Below are 24,227 nucleotides of genomic sequence, written 5' to 3' on the forward strand. Positions count from 1 at the left end.
TAAAATAACACTATTTTAAATTATGTTTTTGATCAAATAAATGCAGCCTTGCTGAGCATTAGAGACATCTTTCAAAAATATCTCCTATCATTTAAAACGTCTAAACGGTAGTGTAGTTGCTGCTGTATTGGTAGACCACTTTAAATTTACTTTCATTTACTGGCAAAAAAAAAAGTGTCAATAATACACAACACCACCCATTAAATAACTTGGTTTACTATTATGATAGCCATACACTGTATGGGAGTTTTATATAAAAATGTGGAGAAGGCCAGAGTCACACAGTAACTCTGTTACATACATACTTATGCTTGCAGGCAATGATAGTACATAAGAGAAAAAAAAAATTATAATATATAATTATTATAACATAATAAAAAAAAATCTAATTTCTAAAATAGATTCTGTGTTATGTGCAACTGGCTTTATCTACTGTGATAGGCCTCATGATTTTTGCAAAAACCTTATTGCTTCTGCTGATTCCCCTAGTCAGGAAACATCTATTTTTTTGTAGCACAAGTCTAAGACTATTCACTGCTACTGTTCATTTCTGATTATTTACAGTTGTGCAAGATAGGTCCCTATAACCTCTAGTTATGGCTGCAATAGTCTGTTCAAGACCTGAACGGAGCAAAAGAACAGAACAAAACAAAACATTTGAACTAGCTAGCTAGTAGTTTTAAAACCCCATCTTACTATGCTCTATACTGTGGTGGTCTCCTCAGTTTGCACAGCCTCCTGAACTGCCTCCTGAACGTAGACTATGAACTGGGATGCGTCTTCTCCTTGTGTGTACACCGTAACAGTTTTGATGCCCTCCATATCATCTGAAGAAACCACTAGATGGTGCTCTTCTCCCAGGCCCACTGTAGCCTGCTGCAGTGCATCTTGGATCATCATGGCATGATTGGCCTGCGGCTCTTCCTCCTCCACCTAGGATGATAGGAAAGAACATTCTTATCATTGAAGGATTCAAGGTGTTCTTCATGCTGCAAGACATGCTGTAACTTTCAGAGATCCAAAAGCACATTTATTGAAAATGTAACCACAAAAATGACTCACAAATGCCTGACGTCAGATAAATACATAAATACATGTCTCACACATCAAGGATTCAAACTGGGTGAGCAGCTGAAGCTTATTATTAACATGGTCTCTGAAAATCTCAGTCCGAATTGAACTGTTTATGTGGCATATTTCAGCAAAAAAACAACAAAAACATATATTGGACCCAGTATTAGTTTGTTTAATTGTAAGGGTCAAAGAGAAAATTAAATAATGAAAGTTTAAGTTGAATTTTTGGTTAATACTGTAAGTAAACCTTATGGGAAAAAATGTACACTAATGTTCAAAATCTGAATATATTTTTAAATCTAATTTATTCCTTTGACAACAAATATTCAGTGTCACATGATCCTACATAAATCATTTTAATATGCTGATTTGGTGCTCTAGAAACATTTATTATTGTTATTGAAAACAGTTGTGTTTAATATTTTTATGAAAACCATGATATTTTTCCCAGGATACTTTAATGAATAGAAATGTCAAAAGAACAGCATTTAATTGAAATAGAAATGTGTTGTTATATAATAAATGTCTTTACTGTCATTTTTGGTCAACTTAATCCACTCTTGCTGAATAATTTCATAAAATAAATGTAACTTTTTAAAACTGTAGAATATGTTATGACCCCTTTGAATTCATATATAGACACTATCAATATTGAATAACACACGACTATCATTTGATTATAGGGAGTTACTAAAGTGTCCATAAAAGTGATACCAAACATAGCAAGACAATAAACCTAACAATTCCTAAGCAATAATCATATAGCAGAGAGTGTAGATGATATATTGTGAACTCAATAAAATTACAGTAGGTAAGTATGGGCAGCTCTCCAGAAGCAGAGAGGTCTGTCGGTACACAAATACGTATACAAACCATACCTGCTCTACAACAGTAACTGTACCGGGAGCCATGGCAACCACAGAAGCCACAGCGGCATCATGATTCTCTGAGCCCAGCTCAATGATCTGCTGCAGGATGTTGACAGACGCCGGGTCTAGTCTGTCTCCTGCTGCGGCAGACACAACACCTGAACACAAATGATGAGTTTAGATATGAACTTTACAGAAATGTACCAACAGTTCAAGAAATGAAGCAATTGTTTCTGACCGTTCTGTGTGTTGAAGCGCAGGTCCTGCAGAGCTGACACAGCCGTCTCTGTTCCTTGTGGATCCTCAGTCTCAGCTATGTGAAGGTACTGCATGGCCGGCTCCTCCACTGACTCCACTACCTGAATGAACACACCAATAAGATCATAAGCAAGTGTAGTAGCTGAGAATATGTCAGCAATTAAGGCGATTTAACAATCATGCACTGCTTTGTCTGTAAGAAAATATATAATGAATGTCAGAGTCCAAAGGCTGGAGTAATAAGCCTTTTTTTGCTCAACCTTAAAGTAATTTATTAATGATTATTATAAATTATTATTCTGTCAGTAATTACTCACCTTCATGTCGTTCCAAACCCATAAGACTTTAGTTAATCTTTGAAACACAAATTAAGATATTTTTAATGAAACTTGAGTTTCTCTCCCTTCATTTAAGGTAATCCAAAAAAAAGTCATAAAGCCATCATAAAATGAATCTACATAAATCAAACCGTTTAATCCAAGTCTCGTGAAGAGATACAATCATTTTATATGATGAACAGATTTAATTTAATCTATGAACTTTTTGGATCTTTTAAGTTTTCATTACTTGGACTATCAATGGAGAGACAGAAACCCTCTCAGATGTTATTAAAAATATCCTCATTTAACCAAAGACTTATGGGTTTGTAGTGACATGAGGGTGAGTAAATGATGACAGATTTTTGTTTGGGTGAATTATAGGTTTACTATTAATATATTATTTATCACTAAAATATTATTGTACAGCACTTTAGGTCAACTTCCATTGTTGTTTATGCATTATATAAATAAATATGACTTGTCTTTACTAAATGTAGCATGTAATTATAATGGAGACTCGCCTCCCACTGATTCAGACCCAGACTGTCAGTCTCCACCACTTTGAGACCGTGTTTGCTTTTTAGGTGTCTGTTCATTTCCCATTTAGTGCCATAAACGTAGTTGCACACAGGACATTTGACTCCACCTGATAACACACACACACACACACTTCTCAATTACTCATGCAGTTTGAGGCAACACTGTATGTTTAACAATAAGCATCAATGTATTTGTTGTATGGTTAAGGCTGCTTTCATTCTGGTGAGGAAGGACTTGCCTTGCTCTGTCACAGTTTCGGAAGTGGACGTCCCTGTTCCAGCATTGATGTACTGAACGTTGGGATGTTTCTTATTATAGTGTCTTTTCAGGGAACCTGAAATGTTGCATGAGTAGTGGCAGTGCGCACAACGGAAAGGCTGTGAAAGGCAAAACATTGTGCTTTGGTGGTGGCTGTAGGACACATGACAACATAAAACCAAAATATGTCTTTTGTGGTGTTACTTTGAAAGAGGCATGTTGCTCCATGTGACGAAGGAGATGCGGTCTCAGTGCAGCAGTGAAGTCACACTCAGTACATCTGAACTGTTTTCCTACAACAAAAAACATTTGATTTAATTGGTTATGTATTAAGAAAATTACCACAGAAATAAACAAAGCCTCTGATATTTTACTTAAAATTTTATTACAGTAAATTTAACAACAATATCAGCATGAAATCAAAATTGACTCAAAACTGAAATCATACTTACTTTAATACAGTTTGTGCATCATTCATCAATGCACATTATTCAAACAAATTATTTATTCACATACTATATGAAAAATGTTTACTTGTTAGATTAATAGAATATATTTTCTACAGATTACTAGACTATAAGAGAAACGTTTTCAATTCAAAATTATTTGTATAAATGTTTATAATAAATATATTTCTAAAATGCAACAGTGGTGCAGAAAATCTCCCTGAACAGGTAAAATACAAATAAACTACTGCTGAACATGCGTACGTTGCAGAGAAGAAGAGATGAATATTTAGAAATAAATAATGTTTACATACACATACAATAACATATGTAATGTTTGGGATCAGTAGTATATTTTTAAGGTAATTAATACTTTTATTCAGCAACAACGTGACCAAAAGTGATCAAAAAACATTTATATGATACAAAAAAAGAATACAAATAAATTTTTAAAAAATCAAATAAGTGCTGTTCTTTTGAACTTTCTATTCATCAAATAATCCTGAAAAAATGTTTCTTGAGCATCAACATATTAGAGTGATTTCTGAAGGATCATGTGACACTGAAGACTGGATTCTCAGCTTTGCCATCACAGGAATAAATTACATTTTAAAATGTATTATTGCATATAGTATTAAACACAAAGAAAGAGACTCACCGTCTGCTGTGTGCATGAGCTTATGACTTTTCAGAGTGCATTTAGACTTGAACTTTTTTCCACAGAGGTCACAAAGATGTGTTTTTTCAGTACTGTGTCTGTTCATGTGAGCTTTGAGGTTGCTTTTACTTCTTGAGGCATAATCACATTGTGAACATTTGTACGGTTTCAGTCCTGGAGACATGAACAGAACAAATTCAGTACACTGAGGCGGTTCATTTAAGTGCATACATTTGAAAACAAGATAAAAAAAGACATAAAACCCACCTTCATGAGCCCATATGTGCTGCTGAAGATCTGCCCCGTTCCTTGTGAAGAAACAATCACAGTACGGGCATTTGGAGGCCCGTTTCCCGATCACTCCTTTCACATGCACACGTATTCCCAACGTTTCCGAGATGTGGTTCAGCGACACATCTGTACAGCAACAGCACATTCATTACTTTAGGGCTCTTGCGGGACATTTCAGAGTGTTTTATTTTTTTCTTACCTGGATGGTTGCTTTTGATATGAGCTCTAACTTTGTCCTCAGGAACAGACTCTTGACATACTGGGCATGTAAAACTTCTTTTGACCTAAAGATGAGAAAGAAATAAGATCTGATTTCCCTTATATCTAAAGAATAAGCAGACTAATGCTTAACACTCACTATGTCCGAATGGGTTTTGAGATGAGCCTGAAGCTTGTATTTGTCAGGTGTACAGTACTGGCATCCTTCAGAGGGACACTTCAGCAGGATGTCAGAATGTCTCTGGATGACATGCCTCTTCAGGCAGTTTTTAGTGATGGAGGAATAATTGCACTGAGAACAGTAATGGAGGTGCTCTTTCGTGTGAGTTCGCACATGTGTATTGTAGTGCACCTGATACCAGAAAAGCTTACCTGTTGAGGGAATATTACAAAGAGTTATAGAAAGACAAGGGGTGGAGATGTTATTTAGAAAGCAGGATATTCATAGATAATAGATCATGGATAGCCAATCCTGGTTCTGGAGATCTACCGACCTGCAGAGTTCATTTCCATCCCTGCTACAACACACCTATATGCAATTATCAACAGGTTCCTGAAGATCTTAATTAGCTGGTTCAATTGTTTGATCAGAGCTGAACTTTGCAAGATAATAGGATCTCCAGAAACAGGATTGTGCACTCATGTATTAGATATTAGATAGTCATACCACAGTATTCACATTCAAGGTCTCCATACACTTTCCGAATCCGTTCAAACACTTCCATGTTAAGCTGGCGTTTTTGCATCTGCTCTACAATCTGCTTGAAAGCAGATATTTCTTCTTGCTCTGAACCGAGTAGGTCCTCATCAGCGTTAGTTTGTGGAACAATCGCTTCTTCCTCGGTTTGAGGAAATGTATCCTTTGATATTAACTGCTTAGAGTGTGTTTGTGCTTTTTCAGGTGTCAAAGGTGCAGGTCCTCCAGCAGGATTCTGATCTTCTGTCATACTGCACTCCATTTTAATTGGATCCTCTTGAAGTCTTTGGGCATTTATCGCATCTTCACAGGTCAACTCTTGTGTTTGTGCTACTGCAGACGTGTCTGTCTTATTTATACTGTCTGAAATGGGATTTTCATCATGTGAGTCCTGTACAAGAAGGTCTGACTCCACCACTAAACTATCAGAGCATTGAGTTTGAAGGTCCTCTTGAGCCATGCAAGTAATTTCTGTGGTTAACAGCTCCTGGGCGTTGAGCTGCGACAGCTCTTCTGTGATCTTAAGCTCATCTTGGTTCAACATGTCCTTCTGAATGTCATCGCCTGGTTTGAGCAAGCAAAAGCTGGAATTGATGGAGTCTGCAAAAGCAGAGGGTTCATCTGATTCTGTGTGGAACTCTCTCAAATGTGACCTAAGGCGCACAGAGCTGACAAATTTTTCCTGGCAAATGGCACACACGTAGATGAAGGGATGCTTTCGGATGTGGGCTTGCAAGGCTGGGAATTTGGTTGAGCCGTGATCGCAGAGTTCACAGCCGAAGGGTCTCTTGTTGCCATGAACCATCATGTGACGATCGCGCTCGAGCTCGTTCTTGAACTTGCGGTCGCATATTTGACAGTTGTACAGAAGCTGTCTCTTGCCCTCCCTGGTCTGGAGGCTGTACTCATTGTAGGAGTCCTGTACCTTCTTGTCATTCATGTCGTGAGTCTCGCGGATGTGTTTTAGGAGGTTCTTCACGTCAGAGTATTTCTTCTTGCAGAATTGGCAGTGCTGCTTGATCTTCTTGTGCACTCGCTCCACGTGCACTTTGAGGTGTCCTTTGCTGAGGCAATTAAATGAGCACAGCTCACAGCTGAATTTCTCCCCGGTGTGTTTCCGGATGTGAACGCTAAGATTGGCTTTTATAGCGCTGGCATAGTCACACTGCGGGCACTTGAATGGTTTCTCATTTGTGTGGATTCTTAAGTGAGCCTGCAGTGAATGTTTGAACTTGAAGACTTTATTGCAGTATTCACATGTGAAGATTTTAAGCTGCGTCTGTCCTAACCTGTGGCGAGAGATATGATTTGTTTATATCAATGTATCAAATAATTTCACAAGATCAGTACAAATGCAACAACTTTTATATGTCAAATTGCTTTAGTCAGAGTCTCACATATTTTGACCCAATGAATTTAATTTTTTATTTATTTATTACTTTTCCGTAACTTCTTCAGTTGTTTATGACTACTGGTTAGGGATAAAAAACTAATTTGTTATTGGTAGATTAAATAAATAAATAATAAGTACATTAATTCATTAATCCATAGAAATAATATAAATAAAAAGTAATGTCTAGCAATTACATAATTTCATAATCTATATTTACTATAGAAAATCTATGATTTAGATTTCATAAATTCACAAATACTACTATAGAAATTTCCATTACTTTTTTCTAATTTCCATTTATTTCCAAATTACTTCTATATAATTTTTCTTTTTTTTCGCTCTAACGTTTAATTGCTTCTAAATTAATGCAATGACAGTATAATTACTATATTAATACTCAATACAATTTAACTACATTTGTAAATCTAAAGTTAACATTTTAAATGTGGAAAAATCATGAAAAATAAACCTGTTTGATTTGAGGGGTGCTTCATAAGCAGCTTGTTGAATGGCATATTCCTGGTATCCCCTTTTCATTGCTGCCTCCTGGGAACCTGCATCTGCAACAGTCTGGGTGGATGGTTCAGCTGGAGCTGCTTCAATAGGAACTATCTTAGAGGCACCTGCAATAAAGCAAAATTTACAGTTAGCTGAAATGCTTCCCTCAACTATTAAAGCACCTGACATCACAGGTACATCTCACCAGGCATGGCCTCGTGACTGGTAAGGACCACACTAATAATAGGGTTTTTGTTGCCGCTTGCTGATTCAGGGTCCTTTGCACTGGACAGCTTGTCAGTCCGCATCGCGCGAGCTTTCTTTGGTGTCCTCTCTTTCTCCTCCTCTTCATCACTGATTTTATTTGCATCAGTATTATTACCTGGGCAATAAAGTTGACAGGTGAAACTTGTGGCAGTTCAGAAAGCAGAAAGAGCTACAAAATCAACCGGCATGAATTTGTACCATTACACTCTTCATCATCAGCAGCCTCTTTTAGTCCTACGAAGCAAATATGTTTGGAGATTTGCCGCCTGTTGCTGAACACGCGGTTGCATTTCTTGCACTCCAGATCACTGCCATCCTCACTTGGCTCTTCAGCTACTGCCAGTGGTTGTGTTTCAGTGGACTCTTTCTCCTGCTGATTGGGTGTATTTTTCTGGACCTTTTCTGGTTGGACTTTCTTAGTAGAGCCTTTTGGTCTACCACGCTTTCTTTTCACAACAACTTCTGCAAGATACACAAGACATTCTTGTTTTCCAATGCTTTTAAAATTACATTTTTTAACAGAAGATAATACAGCTTTCATCACATTATGAAAATTAAGCTTAAATCAGCTTAAATTGGAACATGAAGAAGCTTTAGATGTGTGAAGTTATGGAATGTAAAAATCCTGCCTGAGGTATGTTCTTGGAATGGTGTTGTGTTTTTGTACAACTTTGTAAAAATTAAATAAAAATACAATACGTTATACAAATCAGCCTGACATTGTAATCTTAATCTTAATAATGCCCAATACAGGTTGATTTCAGGGTTCAAAGCTGCTTACCTGAATTCTGTGGCTCCTGAGTTGTTAAAGGCTTAAGTGCTATAATAAAAGTGTCAGGATCACCTCCTTCGTTGTTGTGAGTCTCATTAACATGAGACAGCAGCAATGGTTTACTGGGAGAGAACAAGTTGCATATTTTGCACATGAAGACTGATGAACCATCTGTGAATGTAAAAACAGCAGCTTAAGTCTTTATTTGGTTCAACTTTACAGTTAAGTTATAAAGTATCTCCTATAAACAACATTTGGCTTTTAATCTGCCAAGTACTAAATTTATCATGTATCCTTCAAAAGTAACATACATACTACCACGCAAGTTATTATAGGTAAATTATATAAGGCTCTAAAGATATGTAACATCTAACTATATTTATTTATCTTCTACATGTAAATCATTTTGTTTAAAATGTGTGAGCTTTAAAAACCTTCCCTCACAGAATTCACTGGAGTAATTATTCAAAAGCATCAGGAAGCCCTTTCAAAATAAGAGCGTCTAAATGTGTTCAGTTTAAACACTTTCAAATCGGAAATATATTTATTAACACTGATATTAATACGCATATTGATTAGTAGTTTCAGTTTAGCTTCAGGTCATTCCAACACTGTCAATTTATCTGCGATAGGGATCTTCAACAAGATGCAATGGATGGCATCCAACAATACATTTCATAAACCCGTTACTAAACTGCATACCAAATCTGATTTTTCCAGAGCAAATGCGTGTTGTATTACGTTTTAATTATATTGTTAAAGCCCCAGGTTTTTCCAAAAGGAAACCAAAAATATTCCCTGCCATCTCATTTTTGTAAACTTGCGACCAGTTTCGTGTTTTTCTCTTAGGCGCTGGAAATGGTTTTCATTAAATAAGATGATGTTTATGCTCAAAGAGTTGGAAAGGGTATTATCTCAACAAAGAACTGTAAACAGCGGACATAAAACTGAATTTCTGTTTAAAGCATCCTCTGGCAAAAGTTACTTTTGCTGGTGCGAGCCACTAGTTTTACCTAATTTATTTGTCTCCTTATCGAATCGTCGGAACTAGCCGTTTCCTCGGAGCGCAGTTATCCTGAAAATCACGTTTTTGCTTACCTGCTTGCACTGGATCCATTCTTTTTAAATCAGCAATAGGTAAAAGAGCCTCGAAAATGATTTAACCGTTGTTTGTATTGCCAGAGCGCAATTTAAATGCATTCATTATACTTAAATTACTTCTGCAGAGGTTTCTGTCGAATCTGCGATAACAAATATGGCGGATGGATCTTCGTCTTCAAGCAAAAAAGCATCTGTGTCGAAGCGCGCGCCACCTGCGGCCTGGAGTTCATTTTGCCCTACTTGGATGATCTTGGAGGTTAAACTTGCTGTGTTCTTGTAATCAGTAATGCGACATTCAGACATTTTTCATACATGAACATAATGTTTAAACCCTTATCAAAATAAGAGAGAGGTGTACATGAAATGGCCACTGACTGCCAATATGTATTAGTATAGCAACTCGACACCTCAACAAAAACATCAGTTAAATCAATCATTATTAATAACAATACACGTTAATTTTAATATATATTAAAAAGTGTTTATTTGGGCAAATCACATTCACAACGAAGTAAAACAATAAAAAAAAATAATAATAATAATAAAAAAAAACAGCTTAAAGTAAATATTCGACTTTATCAGCCACAGCTTTTTTTTTTTTTTTTCGTCTTTTCAGCATTCATGTTTTTTTTCTTCCCACAATCAAGTACAGTATCCTACAAGCCAGAGGAGCTCCAGTCAGTCACAGCAAACACCCTCCCCCCAGCCTCGTTTGCAGATTACAGCTGAGTGTAGGATGTTTACAACGACTACACTGGAATAATACCAAGTTTACCACAGAAAACATTATAGATTTCAATAGATCCAGATTGCACACATGTAAACAAGTTAACACGAACACATGAGTTATTAAGTTGTTATACCACATTTAGGACGCAGTACTGTTTAATTAAACACATATCAAGACGAAAGAACTGGACGATGGCAGCAAACATCCAACTGAAAGCTTGTTTTACGGATAGCACAGCTTCCAGTCGGGGATGTTTACAGGCATGAACAACCAGCATTTAAAATCGACACACAACGAATGCAAAATAAACAGACAAACCAAGCAAAATAAGTACAATTGAAGTGTATTCTTGTTATGAACACCAAGGAAATGTTTGTGGTGAGTTTGCTGCCCCCTAAAGTCCACACGAGCAGTGAAAATACAGCAAAAGCCGAGTTGAAAGTTAAAGGTCCTCTCTCCTTCACGTCAATGACAAAGGGACCGCGATGAGGATGAAGACCTTGCGGATTTGAACAGAGTCACGGTCTAATCACAGACATTTGATACAAATAAGCTTGCGTCGATTTAGATCATATTTTCGTTTTCAACACAAGTTATTAATTTAAAACAACAACAACTGGAAGTGCGGTCTCTACATATGAGCATCTCCGTGAATAAGAGCCCTATGCGACCCGAGTTCGAGCGAAACAAAACAACAGTAATAACAGAAACACTCGTATTTGTAGACTGACATTGGGTCAACCTTGTTTCTCTGCTTGGGAACACGAAAATCGGTAAATTTTGAGATAGTCTCGAGCACAATCTACCGCACGTAAAGAGTTGTAATAATAAGAAGAACTTGCACCAAGTAAGCTTGTGTTGCTATCAGCTACCAAGTTGGGTGAAGAGGAAGCAAACAGTCAAGCCATAGCAGCACTGCATTTTACCCTCACAAAAGCGATCTAGAGCCACCCAGGCGTTGGGTTTGTGTCTAATACAGCACTGAGAGTTAGCAAAAGTCATTCTGCTTCTAAACGGAACAACACAGCACGGCTAACTAACGGTAGCTATGCTCTACAGCTTTGCTCCAATTTACAGACAAAACTAGCATGGACTGTCCTTCCCGCCGCACCAGTACCTCGTAACATATGGGTATCCTGTTCAATTTAGACAAAGCGCCGCCGTTCAAGCGATAACGCGATTAACCCACAGTTTATTACTGTGATTTCCTCCGGCTTTTGCTGCAAAAAAACCTCTAGTCTCCGCCATTCCGAGCCTGTTTCCTTCCGTCTCTGGCTTGTCTTTAGTTTGACCTTTAGTTACCCGACACTAATATTGACGTAATTGTCATGGTAACAGGATCCCGCCTTCTACGTGCGGCCGTGTGCGTCCATGAAAGTTGCTGATGATGGAGGGGAAAAAACCTGGATAACAAGGAATCTGTTGTCATTGTGATTAAAGATAAAAGGTTTAATGACACGAAAACATCATGGAGTAATATTACATTGACAGTCAAACTTTTTATCACCCGCACTTTGGACAAATTACTGCTTAAATGAGGATTAAAACACACGATTTGAGACACAATGACCTTTATTGAAAGTTCACACTTTACAGTTGCTTTATGCTGCAGTTGATATTAAATTATGCACACATACGACATAAAAGGTCAAAGGAAAAAGAAAGTCACATTCATAAGTTTTGCTGTAATATATTTTTACATAACGGTCAATACATTCTCCATGTATCTCAGTATGACCTTGTACTTTCACATATGCAAAATAAACTGTAATCCCGGCACAGCTGTTTTGATACACATTGGCTCACTCCTATATAGTCACTGCAAGCCCTAGATATATGTTAGATCAAGCCCATTCACTTGTGTGTGTTCTGGAATGAACTATTCGCATTGGAAGAGGAGTTATTGCTAATTAACACCCATGCTATAGATAGACTTTTGTAGGCAAAAGAAAAAAGACCTGTGATCACAGCAGCGTGTACGTGTGATTCACTTTATATCAAGCATCTGTTTCAGCGTATCTTTACACTGAATGTAAATGTGTGTGTAACTAAGTCTTAAGCAGGCAGCTCCAAAGCACCTTCTTCCTCTCCATCCCCTCGGTTTGCACGAATCTCCATGAGCGTACGGGCAAATTTGCTCCAGTCATCTGTATGTGGCACGGCCAACTGCTAAAATAGAGATACAACCAACTTCTGCATCACGTCTTCACGGTAGAGCACAAATAGTGACTGTTGAAATTTGCACATTGTTTGATCAGTCTGTGTATTTGAATTTGAGTGCATATATTTATAATTCATCCAAATATTTGAGAGTGATACACGTGTTTGTGTACTCATAGTGTAGGTGTTATTACCTCTCCCACATCATAGATCCAAACACGGCCCTCTGAATCACCCATGGCCACCTCTCTGCCCCCTGATGCCCATCTGACCCGGTTCAGGGCACATCCTCCCTCCACTGTCACACTTGCCGATGGCACCTGGAACACACAGAAAACTTGTTTTGGGAGCGAAAATATAAATGTAATAAAATTGTGTGGAAACACAATTTAGATGCTATCTCATTTAGATCAAGCACACAGATATCAATTAAAGGCAATTCATGCAAATATGTTTGGGTAAGTTACCCTCTTCACACACCACCTTTGTTTTTTCCCCCCATGACTACAGATGTCACTCACATCTCAACACATTTATTCAGTGGTTATGTTCTTATTAATTTTGACTTGTCATGTGCACATATTAGATTTATTGTTTGAGGTTAAATTATATAATTTTTTTCATTGGATAATTGTGATCTATGAATTAATTTTATGTTGGATATTACAAGTTTTAGTGTACTTTGTTAATGGAGGATTTGTGGACATTAATTTAGATTTGTACTGTAACAATTATTGTTTCCCAATTATTGAGTCCCAGTGGCATGTTTTTTGATGTTTTATTATTTAAATTATTATGATAACTCATGTTATTATTTAATCATTCCATGAATTTTAAGTGGATCATTTAATCTGAATTCATAGTTTATTGCTATTATGACATCCTTTTAATTACGAAATGGCCTGTGTATAATACATAGAATTATATAGTGTAATTCAAATGCATCACTCTGACTGAAATTCTTTTTTTCTGATTTGATTGATCATTATTAAATTAAATAATAAATTACATTGAATCAAATTGCTTTTACAATATTGTATACAATTTTGGGGTCAGTAAGATTTGTTTATTAAAGAAATTAATGCTTTTATTCAACGAAAGTTGTTTGTTGATAAAATAACATATAATATATGTTTTTACATTGGAGTAATGGCTGCTGAAAATTCAGCTTTGCCATTGCTGGAATAAATAATTTAAAATATACTAAAATAGAAAACAGTTTTTTAAAAATTCTAATTATATTTCATAATATTACTGTTTTTACTGCATTTGTGATCAAATAAACAGCCTTGATGAGCATAAGAAGCATAAGCTTTTAAAAACATAAAATTTGTATTGCATGTACATAGTGTGCAGTGCATATATTATTTCATTTGATATTTTATATTAATGACACCTTTTTTTGAACCCCCCCAAAAAACCCATTACAAATAATATCAGATAACATATTCTGCAAAAATCAGATGACATCTGAGATAAGTTTAACCCAGGGGTTTCTTGCCCCAGGTAGGGGGTCCTCCTATCTTAATATTAATTAAAGTATGAAATGAATGCTCTTCCTATATAATACAGAAGACAGATGACTCAGTAAAGAATGTAATGAGCTGCGGTGCCCCTGACCTCTGTGTAATTGTTGAGATTCCAGAGGTCCAGACGACCATTGCCATCCACTGTAGCGAAGAGCGCTGGATGCACTGGAGACCACATGACATCATAAACATAGTCTGCATTGTCTTCAAAGGAATACAGGGGCTTGTTATGCTGTCAGAGAGATGGAATAGTTATATAATGCTACATGATCAAAATACATATCGAGCAACACATAAACTCCAAAACAACTCTTACTTTGGTTGACCACAGTTTGACTGTCCAGTCAAATGAGGAAGTGGTAAAGAGGTGGGAGAAGTCAACCGGACCCACAGCATTATGGCAGCTGATTCCAGTCACAGGACCCTGATGCCCGTCAAACATTTCACCAATACCAGCCTTACTGCATGGGACGAGTTAAGCAAGCTCAGGCTAATAGTAAAGTTGTTTTTCATCAAGAGTTTTTAATATACAAAGATATCACTAAAAGAATACTTGACCCAAATATGAAAATTCTGTTTATTAATACGTTATTCTGTAGGAACGACTGACCTTCCATGGCGGGATGCTGTGTAAACGGTGCCCTCCTCACTTCCTACCACATAGTTATTCACATCACTTGCAGGGAAGGCCATACAGGTGACAGCCACCGGCTTTGACTTATTGTAGATCAGCTCCATACTTTCCTGTGAGTAACAACAGACATATAATGTATTGTTTAATATCAGTCAAATCTCAAATGACAATAATTCAGTCGGTCTAAATGTGTTATCTAGACACCTGAGGCTGTGAGAGCATGTCCAGACTCCAGGAGCACATCTTGCCATCTGTGGATACTGTGATCAAGTTGTTGGCATTTTGTGTTCCGACCACATTCACACAGTATACAGGATGCTGCAAAAACATGTGATACTTTTGTCATCTATATTTTTTTAAGGAAAGAGCATGATAAGAATATTTTTCCAAGACTAATAAGGGATTGTTTTGCCACACGATAAAAAACTTTAAGTCTTTAATTCTCATAAGATGCGTTTTGCAAAGTCTCTCAGGAATATCTTGAGGTTGAGTGCAGCTCTTCAGTTTCTGGGTCACCTCAATGACCTGGCAACATTAGTGTTTTCAGCTCAGATTTTTAACCGTTAAACCACCAGCACACTGCATTATATTTTTCAACATTTTATCTGTAATTGATGGTCTTACGGTGTGTGCCGTTGCAGACAAGGGCGTCCGTTGCACTGGGGTCCTCCTGTGACTTCGATTGTCCCACAGTGCTATCTGTCCTGAGTAAGTGCCTCCAATCACCAAGTTGGGATGAAACTGAGCAAAGCCAACTGACATCACTGAGGACTACAAAGGAAAACCATAAAATGCATTATTGGTTGAATGTACCAGTAATTACTATTTGCTTTGCTATGGTTATTATTTTGGCAAATATGACGTCAGCTCGCCCTCCATTAAGGTCAATTTGCACAATGTGAGAATACAGACAATGAGCTAAGCAATGAGTGTTCATTTAGAAGTGACATCAGTGCAAACAGAGAATGATGTGCATTAGTGACGCAGACAACATTTGAAAGTTGAGCTCTATTGTTTGTATATTTTAATAATAGAAATTCAATTTAGATTTAGGCTTTTTCATTAAAAGCTGATAACTCAAACAAATGCTCAGTATATAATTAAAAAATAGTATTACAGTATATTGAAATGCTGCTGAAAGGAACAACATTCAGACATTGAGGGTTATTTAATATGAAGCAATGGGAATTCAAACCTGACAGTGGAGTATGTACTCAGGGGTCGTCTTCTTAAACTTCATATTCCAGACCAGCACAACTCCATCTGGCTCATGAGGTGCATCCTCATTAGTGTTGTATGAGGCAACTAGCAATTCAGGATACTGCAAGTAGAACATGTGACTGAATACAATGTGATACATGTCAATATCATTATTCATATCGTGGATATGATATCATGGACCTATGCAATAAAGTCACTCTGGTTCTGAGGTTGTTTTATTTGTGACTAACACATTTGCATTAAGCATGTTTATATTCAGTGCTAGCTAGATTACTTGCAAATTGTAGTCTGTTACTGATTACAGATTACATGACAAAAATTGTAGTTAACGTAATCTGTTGGATTACACATATTAGGCAATGTATTCTGACTAATTTTTGATTACTGTAAGATTTGTTTTTGTATCTAACACATTTATCACATAGATTTGAATGGGATTACTATGTATACAAACAGAGAGAATGAAAATGTTACATTCTTTGCAATCATCATGAAGTGCATTAATCAATGTTTCCCAAACTGGGGTTTGTGAAAGAACTGCAGGGGTTTTGTGAGTTTGTGAAAAGCTAATAATTATTATGAAATAATAAAAAATGTTAAATTAAAATAAATAAATAAATAATTCCACAAAATTGAAAGACTTTCTAAATGTGTAGAAGTGGTGAAATTTTACACTTTTATCCACTAAATGAGCTCATTTCAAATTTGATGCCTGCTATAGGTCTCAAATAAGTTGGCACTGGGGCAACAAAGGGCTGAAAAAGCAAGAAATTTTGAAAAGATTCAGCTGGGAGAACATCTAGCAACTAATTAAGTTAACTGACATCAGGTCTGTAACATGATAAGCTATAAAAGGGATGTCTTAGAGAGGCAGAGTTTCTCAGAAGCAAAGACGGTTAGAGGCTCTCCAATCTGTGAAAGAGTGCTTAAAAAGATTGTGGAATACTTTAAAAACAACGCTCCTCAACGTCAAATTGCAAAGGCTTTGCAAATCTCATCATCTACAGTGTATAACATCATCAAAAGATTCAGAGAAACTGGAGAAATATCTGTGTGTAAGGGACAAGGCCGAAGACCTTTGTTGGATGCCCGTGGTCTTCGGGCCCTCAGACGACACTGCATCACTCATCGGCATGATTCTGTCATTGACATTAATAAATGGGCCCAGGAATACTTCCAGAAACCACTGTCGGTAAACACAATCCGCCGTGCCATCTGCAGATGCCAACTAAAGCTCTATCATGCAAAAAGGAAGCCATATGTGAACATGGTCCAGAAGTGCTGTCGTGTCCTGTGGACCAAGGCTCATTTAAAATGGACTGTTTCAAAGTGGAAAAGTGTTCTATGGTCAGACGAGTCCAAATTTGACATTCTTGTTGGAAATCACGTACGCCGTGCCATTCGGGTAAAACAGGAGGGAGACCTTCCAGCGTGTTATCAGCGTTCGGTTCAAAAGGCAGCATCTCTGATGGTATGGGGGTGCATAAGTGCATACGGTATGGGCAGCTTGCATGTTTTGGAAGGCACTATGAATGCTGAAAGGTATATAAAGATTTTAGAACAACATATGCTCCCCTCCAGACAACGTCTATTTCAGGGTAGGCCTTGTGTGTTTCAGCAGGACAATGCAAAACCACATACTGCAGCTATTACAACAGCATGGCTTCGTATTAGAAGAGTCCGGATGCTGAATTGGCCTGCAGTCCAGATCTTTCACATATAGAGAACATTTGGCGCATCATTAAATTAAAAATATGTCAAAGACGACCACAAACTCTTCAGCAGCTGGAAACTTATATCAGGAAAGAATGGGACCAAATTCCAACACCAAAACTCCAGAAACTCATAACCTCAATGCCCAGACGTCTTCAAACTGTTTTGAAAAGAAGAGGAGATGCTACACCATGGTAAACATGCCCCAGTCCCAACTATTTTGAGACCTGTAGCAGGCATCAAATTTGAAATGAGCTCATTTTGTGCATAAAATTGTAAAATTTCTCAGTTTAAACATTTATGTTATCTATGTTCTATTGTGAATAAAATATTGGCTCATGTGATTTGAAATTCTTTTAGTTTTCATTTTATTCAAATTTTAAAAATGTCCCAACATTTCCGGAATTTGGGTTGTAATAGAATTACAATTACATACTGGAGTCTGATTACGTAATCCAGATCACATGTAATCAGTTACTAACCAGCACTGCTTATATTAATGCAATTTATTAATTAAGTACCTGTGGTGACCAATCCAAGGAAGTGACGACTCGATGTTTGGACCAATGCTCATCATAGAAATGTCGATTAAAAGACAAGTTTGATCCGGCTTGCATATCCCTGACAACAAAACAAACCTTTGCATTCTGGTACAATCATCCAAAGCAATTTACAGTAAGTTTCCCAGGAATCACTTGAGGTTGAGTGCAACTCTTGAGTTTCTGGGTCACCTCAATAAACCTGATTTCAAACCATTAAGCGACCATCATCCTACATTAGGTTAAACAAACCTGTCTAGTACCATCTAATGAATAACTTTTCTGTAATCATGTGGGACTCTGTGCATGTTTGACTGTTACATAAGCCTCGGCTGACCCTTCTTTGTCCTCCATATCTCGCCCACTGTAGTCAAAGAAAATGTCCGTATCCTCGGCCAGCACACGCTCCATTACACGGATGCTTTGGTCGAAGAAAAACAGGAAATCCTCTGAGTGAATAATCTGCTCTTTCTCCTCGTTGGTCAGTTCTCTAGGTTGATCTAAGACACACATATTCATAGAACTCTATATAGATGTTATACTTCTTTTAAATGTATTATTTAAAAAAAAAAAAAAAACTGTGATTCTTCTTGCCTTCTTCGGCCTCCTGAGAGTTCTCCTCCTCCAGCTGCTGTGGCACAGACTCAGATTTGGTCACTGACAGCTCCTCATCTTCCTCTGTGGAAAATAGTCATTGGAAAGTTTAAGCAGCGAGGCATTTGTTATGTGGGTAAAGCCACTATTAAGTTTTATATCCATGTTAATTATTAAATAGAAATAAAAACAGCTCTTTACCTTCAGGCTGATCAGACGCGACAGGAGTCTGTGTCTCTCTAGAGTATGTTACCAGTTCTTTTGGCATGAAATCAATCTGAACAATTTTTGATGCACCAAGCCTTTGCAACCTGCACCTAGGAAAGGAACCCAAACTATTTTAATGTGTTGTTTTCATTTTGTTTGTTTGTTTGCCTTGGACCTATAAGCATTTAATTACCCTTTAAGTTGTGAGCATCTTTCTTCTGTTGAACAAGAAGATATTTTGAAGAAAGTGGGCAACCTATCCTCACTGACTTCCACTTCCAATCATGGGAAAAAAATCTATGGAAGTCAATGGGGCCAGAAACTGTTTAGTTATCCACAATCTTCAAAATATCTTCTTTTATGTTCTGCAGAAGAAAGAAATTCATATAGGTTTGGAACATCTTGAGGGTGAGTAAATGGCAGAATTTTCAGTTTTGGTTTTATTATATATTTGTCTGTTGACACTCAATGTTTCTGTATCATCTTTAATAATGTGAATGAAATCTGAAGTGGCAGTCTCACCCATGAACAGAATCTGCAAGAAGCTGAAGAGCTGAGGGGTCGGTGTCCCACTGTAACGTCCTAGAGAGGTCAGAAGAATACATCATATAATGGTTTGGAGGGATTAGACTAAGAGCATGCACGATTAGGTCATGCAGCTTCACCAGCAGTGCATAACCCTCTTTCATGCATGATTACATCAGATAACACGCTGTCTCTTAGATGAGATCACATATAGACTGTGGCAACATACTCTAAACCAGCTAAAACAAAACCACATCTACTGATGTGTGATGCATCAATAAATGCCAGAACCTAACAATGATAATATCAACAGTTCTACTTACCGATATCTGATGTCCCCAACAAAAGATGTAGAGAAAAGGAAAAACATTAGACTTAGGGGATTACAGAAATAAAATAATAATAATAATACTAAAATAGCTTAAAACTTGCATGAATCATGTCAGTTTTGACTTAAGAAATAATGCACAACTATCCTAAAAGAAATCATATTATCCATCAAATAATTTTCTCATATAATATTTAAATTCCCTAAATAATTTATAAAATCAATTATAATGCATAATATTAATTAAACTGCTATCAGTCTCATATCCTTTAAAACAGGAATTTCTGATGCCAAAGACCCTCTTCTTGAGAGACCCTCTTCTCGAAATATGAAAGCAGTTAAATATACTATATAAATAGTTTATACTGTGTGAAGAAAAAAACATGATATGCAAAATTAATACAAATAAATGTAATTGTATTAAAATAAATTAAAATATCTAGAAAAATACTGAATATTTGTATTGTTGTGTTTTTTTCAGCTCATTGCTATAATATTGTTAGAAGTATAAATCTGAAGAGAAATTCACTATTAATTTTTTTACATTTTTACTGTAAACTTTGACATTTCTAAAAGCATTCCGAAAAAAAGCATTTTTTTGTTCTCCTCAAATTTGCCACAGACCTCCTAGAACATTTGTAGAATTCAGTTTGAAAACTCACGCATTATCTATACAGTAAAAATTATAAAAATTATCTATACAGTATATAGTTTGGTGTACAAATAGCAAATACCCATGCAGATTTCATACCTTCCCACTGTCCCTCCATCTATGGACTCCTGACTTCCAGTTTCACTGGGTGGGCTCACTGATTGCGAAGAGGGAGACATAGGGGTTGGGACTAAATAATGAAAATAACAGGTATCCCATGTTAAAAGCTGCAGTGGCTGCACTGATGGCCAGCAGTGGCAGACACAGGCAAATCAAAATGAACAGAATGGATTGAAATGGTCAAATCAAAGAGAAAAAAATCCAAAAGGAAAAACAACAGGAGAGATTGTCAAGCGAATTTCACTTCTCTCTATAATGTTAAAAAATGTATATGATCTTTTAATCATCTCATCTTATTATATGATTATAATTTTACATCAACTACCTCATAAATCTAACTGAGTTTGAGTCAGGTCTGCTTCAAGCACAGCCAAAGTGTAAATGACATGAGTTCAATAAACTGTATATAAAATACTGTAACATCTTTATATTCATATAGTAAAAAGTGTAGTAATTGTTTTGGGGATGAATCCATGACCTAACTTATATAATCTGAAATGACCTAAAATCTGATCGGATTTACATCTATCCAAAATTTGAGAGAGGTCACAAGACATTCCCGCAAAGAAGATCCAAAAAAACAAACACTGGACTCAAATACTGGCCGAAGCGACATGCCCTGTATATAAAAAAACCAGCAAAAATCGGTCTAACATGAACCATATTCTTGTGAAAAAGAAGTACGCTTAGTTATATTGAATATGCACTTGTAGTGCACTTCAAATAAAGGTATATTTAAAGAAAACTGCATGATGATATTAATAAAAAATGCCACTTAAATATACTTATAAAGAGAATACACATTCATGACTGTTTTTAACCCACTGAAAAGATGCACTAATTATGCTTCATAGTCCACTTATTTTGATGTGTTGACTAACGTACTAAAATGTAAAGTACTTGATTAATTATAACAGTAGTTTATATTTCAAGGTAATATATTTTAAATGTAATAAATTGCAAGTTCACCACTACAAATACATGATATACAAGTTGAAGTTGATTTTAGATTACTATAAAAGCTTGTCAGTGCATTCAGCAGTACATTTTAAACATATTTTAAAGACACTAGAAGTAATTATGAAATTACATGTAAAAAGTTCTACTTAAGGGGTTTGCAAAGCTTTTAACATTTTTAACTTTTTACATTTTACAAAGGTTTTAAGTTCAGCTGATTGCATTCATTATAAATTTAAACTATAATATATATTTTATTTAATTACAATTAACTTAATTCAGTGTCCAAAAATATTATATTGTAGCGATACTCAAATATATTCGATAAGTATATTAAGTATACTCTTTAAAACTATACAGTACTTCTTTTTCACAAGGTTAGGGAAAGCCCTGATATAGCACTACAGACTGCTGGGTGAGATGTACATTTTTTTTTCTTTTGCATTATAAAACGCTTTTGCTGATTCCTTTCTCATTTCATTCAAGCAGGTGGCATGCACATTTGTAAAGATGTATCTCACACACATTATGTACATGCACAGACAGCTGTATGTTCTGTATCACATACCTAGAGGTGGTTCTGGTGAAATTCCAATGCTCTGCAGGAGAGCCTCTGTCTCTCTTCTCTTTCTGTCCAGGTCCGAGTCTTCTGACACATTCTCGGCCCTCTGAAGTATCTCAGACTGCATCAAAAATCAATCATTGAGTGCCACATAACAAATATTTGCAGGTGATAAAATGATAAATGGCTATTCTATCCAACAAAAACAGCACCTACCTCTTTTTTCTTTCTCTCTTCCTCCTTTCTTTTTTTCTCCTCTCGAATCTGGGCTAAGCGCTGCTTTTTGCGCTCAAGCTCAGCTTTCAGGTCACTTCTATCAGCCATCTTCTGTGTCGTTCAATCTATGTATAGTATGAACAATTTTAGTTTTAATTTTAGTACTCGTGCATGAATGTTGTCATGCTTCAACATACATTAACTATGCCACACCAACTTTCTACAGAGAGAGACACATTAGAGACTGTCATTTTGTAAATGTATGTTCTGTGTCTACATTATGCATTTGGCTGAAGTTAAATACATCCAGCTTAATTTTAACGTTTACTGGGAAGATCAGCCCATTAGTCTAATGGACACAGACACATTTTTTTTTAAAGCAAACTATATGCAACAATACATCTGCAATATATTAACAAATCAGCAAATGAATACAAACTAAAATACATTATTTAAACTTGTTTGTAAATCTGTTTGGTGAACCTCCTGCATGTAGAAATAAAAAATGGATGTGGAAAATTACATTATAATGCATTGTACACGATCCTTATATTCTGCAATGAGAAATTAAGTGATTGTGGTCCATAAATGCACTACCGACAAGAGATAAAAACAGAAACACATAGCCAAGTAAACTAAAAAACAAAATCCTGTTCATTCACAAAAGGCTGTCGTTGCATTTCAATGAATGAAAGCATCGATATAGCCCGCAACAAAGCCTGTTGTAAGCTACATGATATAACGTAATAATTGAACTAACGTTACCGTCTTCTTTATTTCGACCCAACCAGGACAAAGTCCGCTGCGCTCTATCGCGTAAATTCTGAAATAAGAAGCTATAAATCTACACATGAGCATCAACAGCTAAATGAAAACACAAAGCATCACCAGTTCACTTCAGTCTCATCAGCACCCAAAGCCGGAAGTGCTCAATGCCGCCGAAACGTCATCAACACCTCCCAGCAACAACGGGCAGACGGACACGGTTTCGTCTTCAGAAATAAGATGAATGTTTTACAACTCAGTGAGGAGCCTAAACAGAAAACATTCGAATGTGTTTATGACCATATCTATATACTACGTTTATGACGCCCAAAAACGCAGTCTCGTTGGTCGACACGCTAGTTTTTTAAAACACATCAGAAAAAGATTTCCAGTAAAATAGCGTATACATTTTTAAATAATACTTTTATTTAGCAAGGATGCATTGAATTTATTAAAAGTGACAGTAAAGACGATTATAATGTTAAAGAAGATTTTTATTTTTCAAATAAATGCTGTTGTTTTTATCTTACTATCAAAGTGTGCCGAAAATTGAATGATGGTTTAGGATCATGTGACACAGCTGAAGAAAAAAAAAAAAAAAAAGTGTTGCCATCACAGGGATAAATTATTTTAAAATATATTCAACTACATAAATTATTTTACATTTTATTAAAATTTCAATATATTTGGCTGTATTTTTATCAAATAAATGCAACCGTGATGGGCATAATATAATTATTTTAAAAACATTATAATCAGCTTTTCCATTACAGGAATACATTCAATTTTTAAAAAATTGTAATTAAATTGAATATTTAAATTAGTGCTGTCAAACGATTAAACGCGATTAATCGCATCCAAAATAAGAGCTTGTTTACATAATGTATGTATTGTGTATATATATAAATACAATCATATACACAGTATATATTTTGAAAATATTTACATGTAAATACATTTATATTCTTATATTTCATGTCATACATAAATATATTTAATATATATAAACATACATTTTTTCTTAAATATATATATGCATGTGTTTGTATTTATATATACATAAATATACACAGTATACACACATATATTATGTAAACAAACTTATTTTGGATGC

At 36.0% G+C, this 24,227-nt stretch overlaps 2 protein-coding genes across 11 annotated transcripts; both read right to left on the reverse strand.

Moving 5' to 3' along the window:
- Window positions 1-36: 36 nt before the first annotated feature.
- Window positions 37-9,825, reverse strand: LOC131521445 (zinc finger protein ZFAT-like). Its single transcript, XM_058746150.1, has 16 exons — window positions 9,659-9,825; window positions 8,570-8,731; window positions 7,987-8,250; window positions 7,727-7,903; window positions 7,493-7,646; window positions 5,601-6,919; window positions 5,073-5,305; window positions 4,914-4,998; window positions 4,691-4,840; window positions 4,424-4,597; window positions 3,524-3,612; window positions 3,300-3,438; window positions 3,043-3,167; window positions 2,182-2,302; window positions 1,953-2,101; window positions 37-933 (listed from the first exon to the last, which is right to left on the reverse strand). The coding sequence occupies exons 1-16, from the start codon at window positions 9,675-9,677 to the stop codon at window positions 703-705; spliced, it is 3,591 nt and encodes a 1,196-aa protein (XP_058602133.1). The 5' UTR covers window positions 9,678-9,825; the 3' UTR covers window positions 37-702.
- Window positions 9,826-11,957: 2,132 nt separating this feature from the next.
- On the reverse strand, window positions 11,958-23,409 carry dync1i1 (dynein, cytoplasmic 1, intermediate chain 1). Of its 10 annotated transcripts, none has more exons than XM_058748235.1 (17): window positions 23,114-23,409; window positions 22,349-22,473; window positions 22,139-22,253; window positions 20,593-20,734; window positions 19,511-19,570; window positions 18,983-19,098; window positions 18,782-18,865; window positions 18,525-18,687; window positions 18,170-18,269; window positions 15,910-16,035; window positions 15,339-15,485; window positions 14,919-15,032; window positions 14,691-14,824; window positions 14,397-14,541; window positions 14,172-14,312; window positions 12,746-12,871; window positions 11,958-12,557 (listed from the first exon to the last, which is right to left on the reverse strand). In XM_058748235.1, the coding sequence occupies exons 2-17, from the start codon at window positions 22,454-22,456 to the stop codon at window positions 12,447-12,449; spliced, it is 1,932 nt and encodes a 643-aa protein (XP_058604218.1). In that variant the 5' UTR covers window positions 22,457-22,473; window positions 23,114-23,409; the 3' UTR covers window positions 11,958-12,446. The 10 variants fall into 10 exon arrangements, with proteins under 10 accessions (XP_058604218.1, XP_058604224.1, XP_058604221.1 ...); XM_058748238.1 differs by having other exon boundaries at window positions 11,960-12,557; window positions 20,593-20,683; window positions 23,114-23,406; XM_058748234.1 differs by having other exon boundaries at window positions 11,961-12,560; window positions 23,237-23,403.
- Between the last annotated feature and the right edge of the window lie 818 nt (window positions 23,410-24,227).

Source organism: Onychostoma macrolepis, chromosome 16 (assembly GCF_012432095.1).
Source record: "Onychostoma macrolepis isolate SWU-2019 chromosome 16, ASM1243209v1, whole genome shotgun sequence".
Taxonomy (NCBI): Eukaryota; Metazoa; Chordata; class Actinopteri; order Cypriniformes; family Cyprinidae; genus Onychostoma; species Onychostoma macrolepis.

What these genes read in the sequence shown, in the direction of transcription:
- LOC131521445 (XM_058746150.1), bottom strand. An exon ending in GCACATATGGGCTCATGAAG is followed by an intron (nt 4,598 to 4,690) that starts GTGGGTTTTATG and finishes TCATGTCTCCAG; the next exon opens with GACTGAAACCGTACAAATGT. An exon ending in GCGCTTCAACACACAGAACG is followed by an intron (nt 2,102 to 2,181) that starts GTCAGAAACAAT and finishes ATTTGTGTTCAG; the next exon opens with GTGTTGTGTCTGCCGCAGCA.
- dync1i1 (XM_058748234.1), bottom strand. Translation starts at nt 22,456, where the DNA reads ATGGCTGATAGAAGTGACCTGAAAGCTGAGCTTGAGCGCAAAAAGCAG. An exon ending in GATGGAGGGACAGTGGGAAG is followed by an intron (nt 19,571 to 20,592) that starts GTATGAAATCTG and finishes TGACCTCTCTAG; the next exon opens with GACGTTACAGTGGGACACCG. An exon ending in GGATCTATGATGTGGGAGAG is followed by an intron (nt 12,561 to 12,745) that starts GTAATAACACCT and finishes TCTCTATTTTAG; the next exon opens with CAGTTGGCCGTGCCACATAC.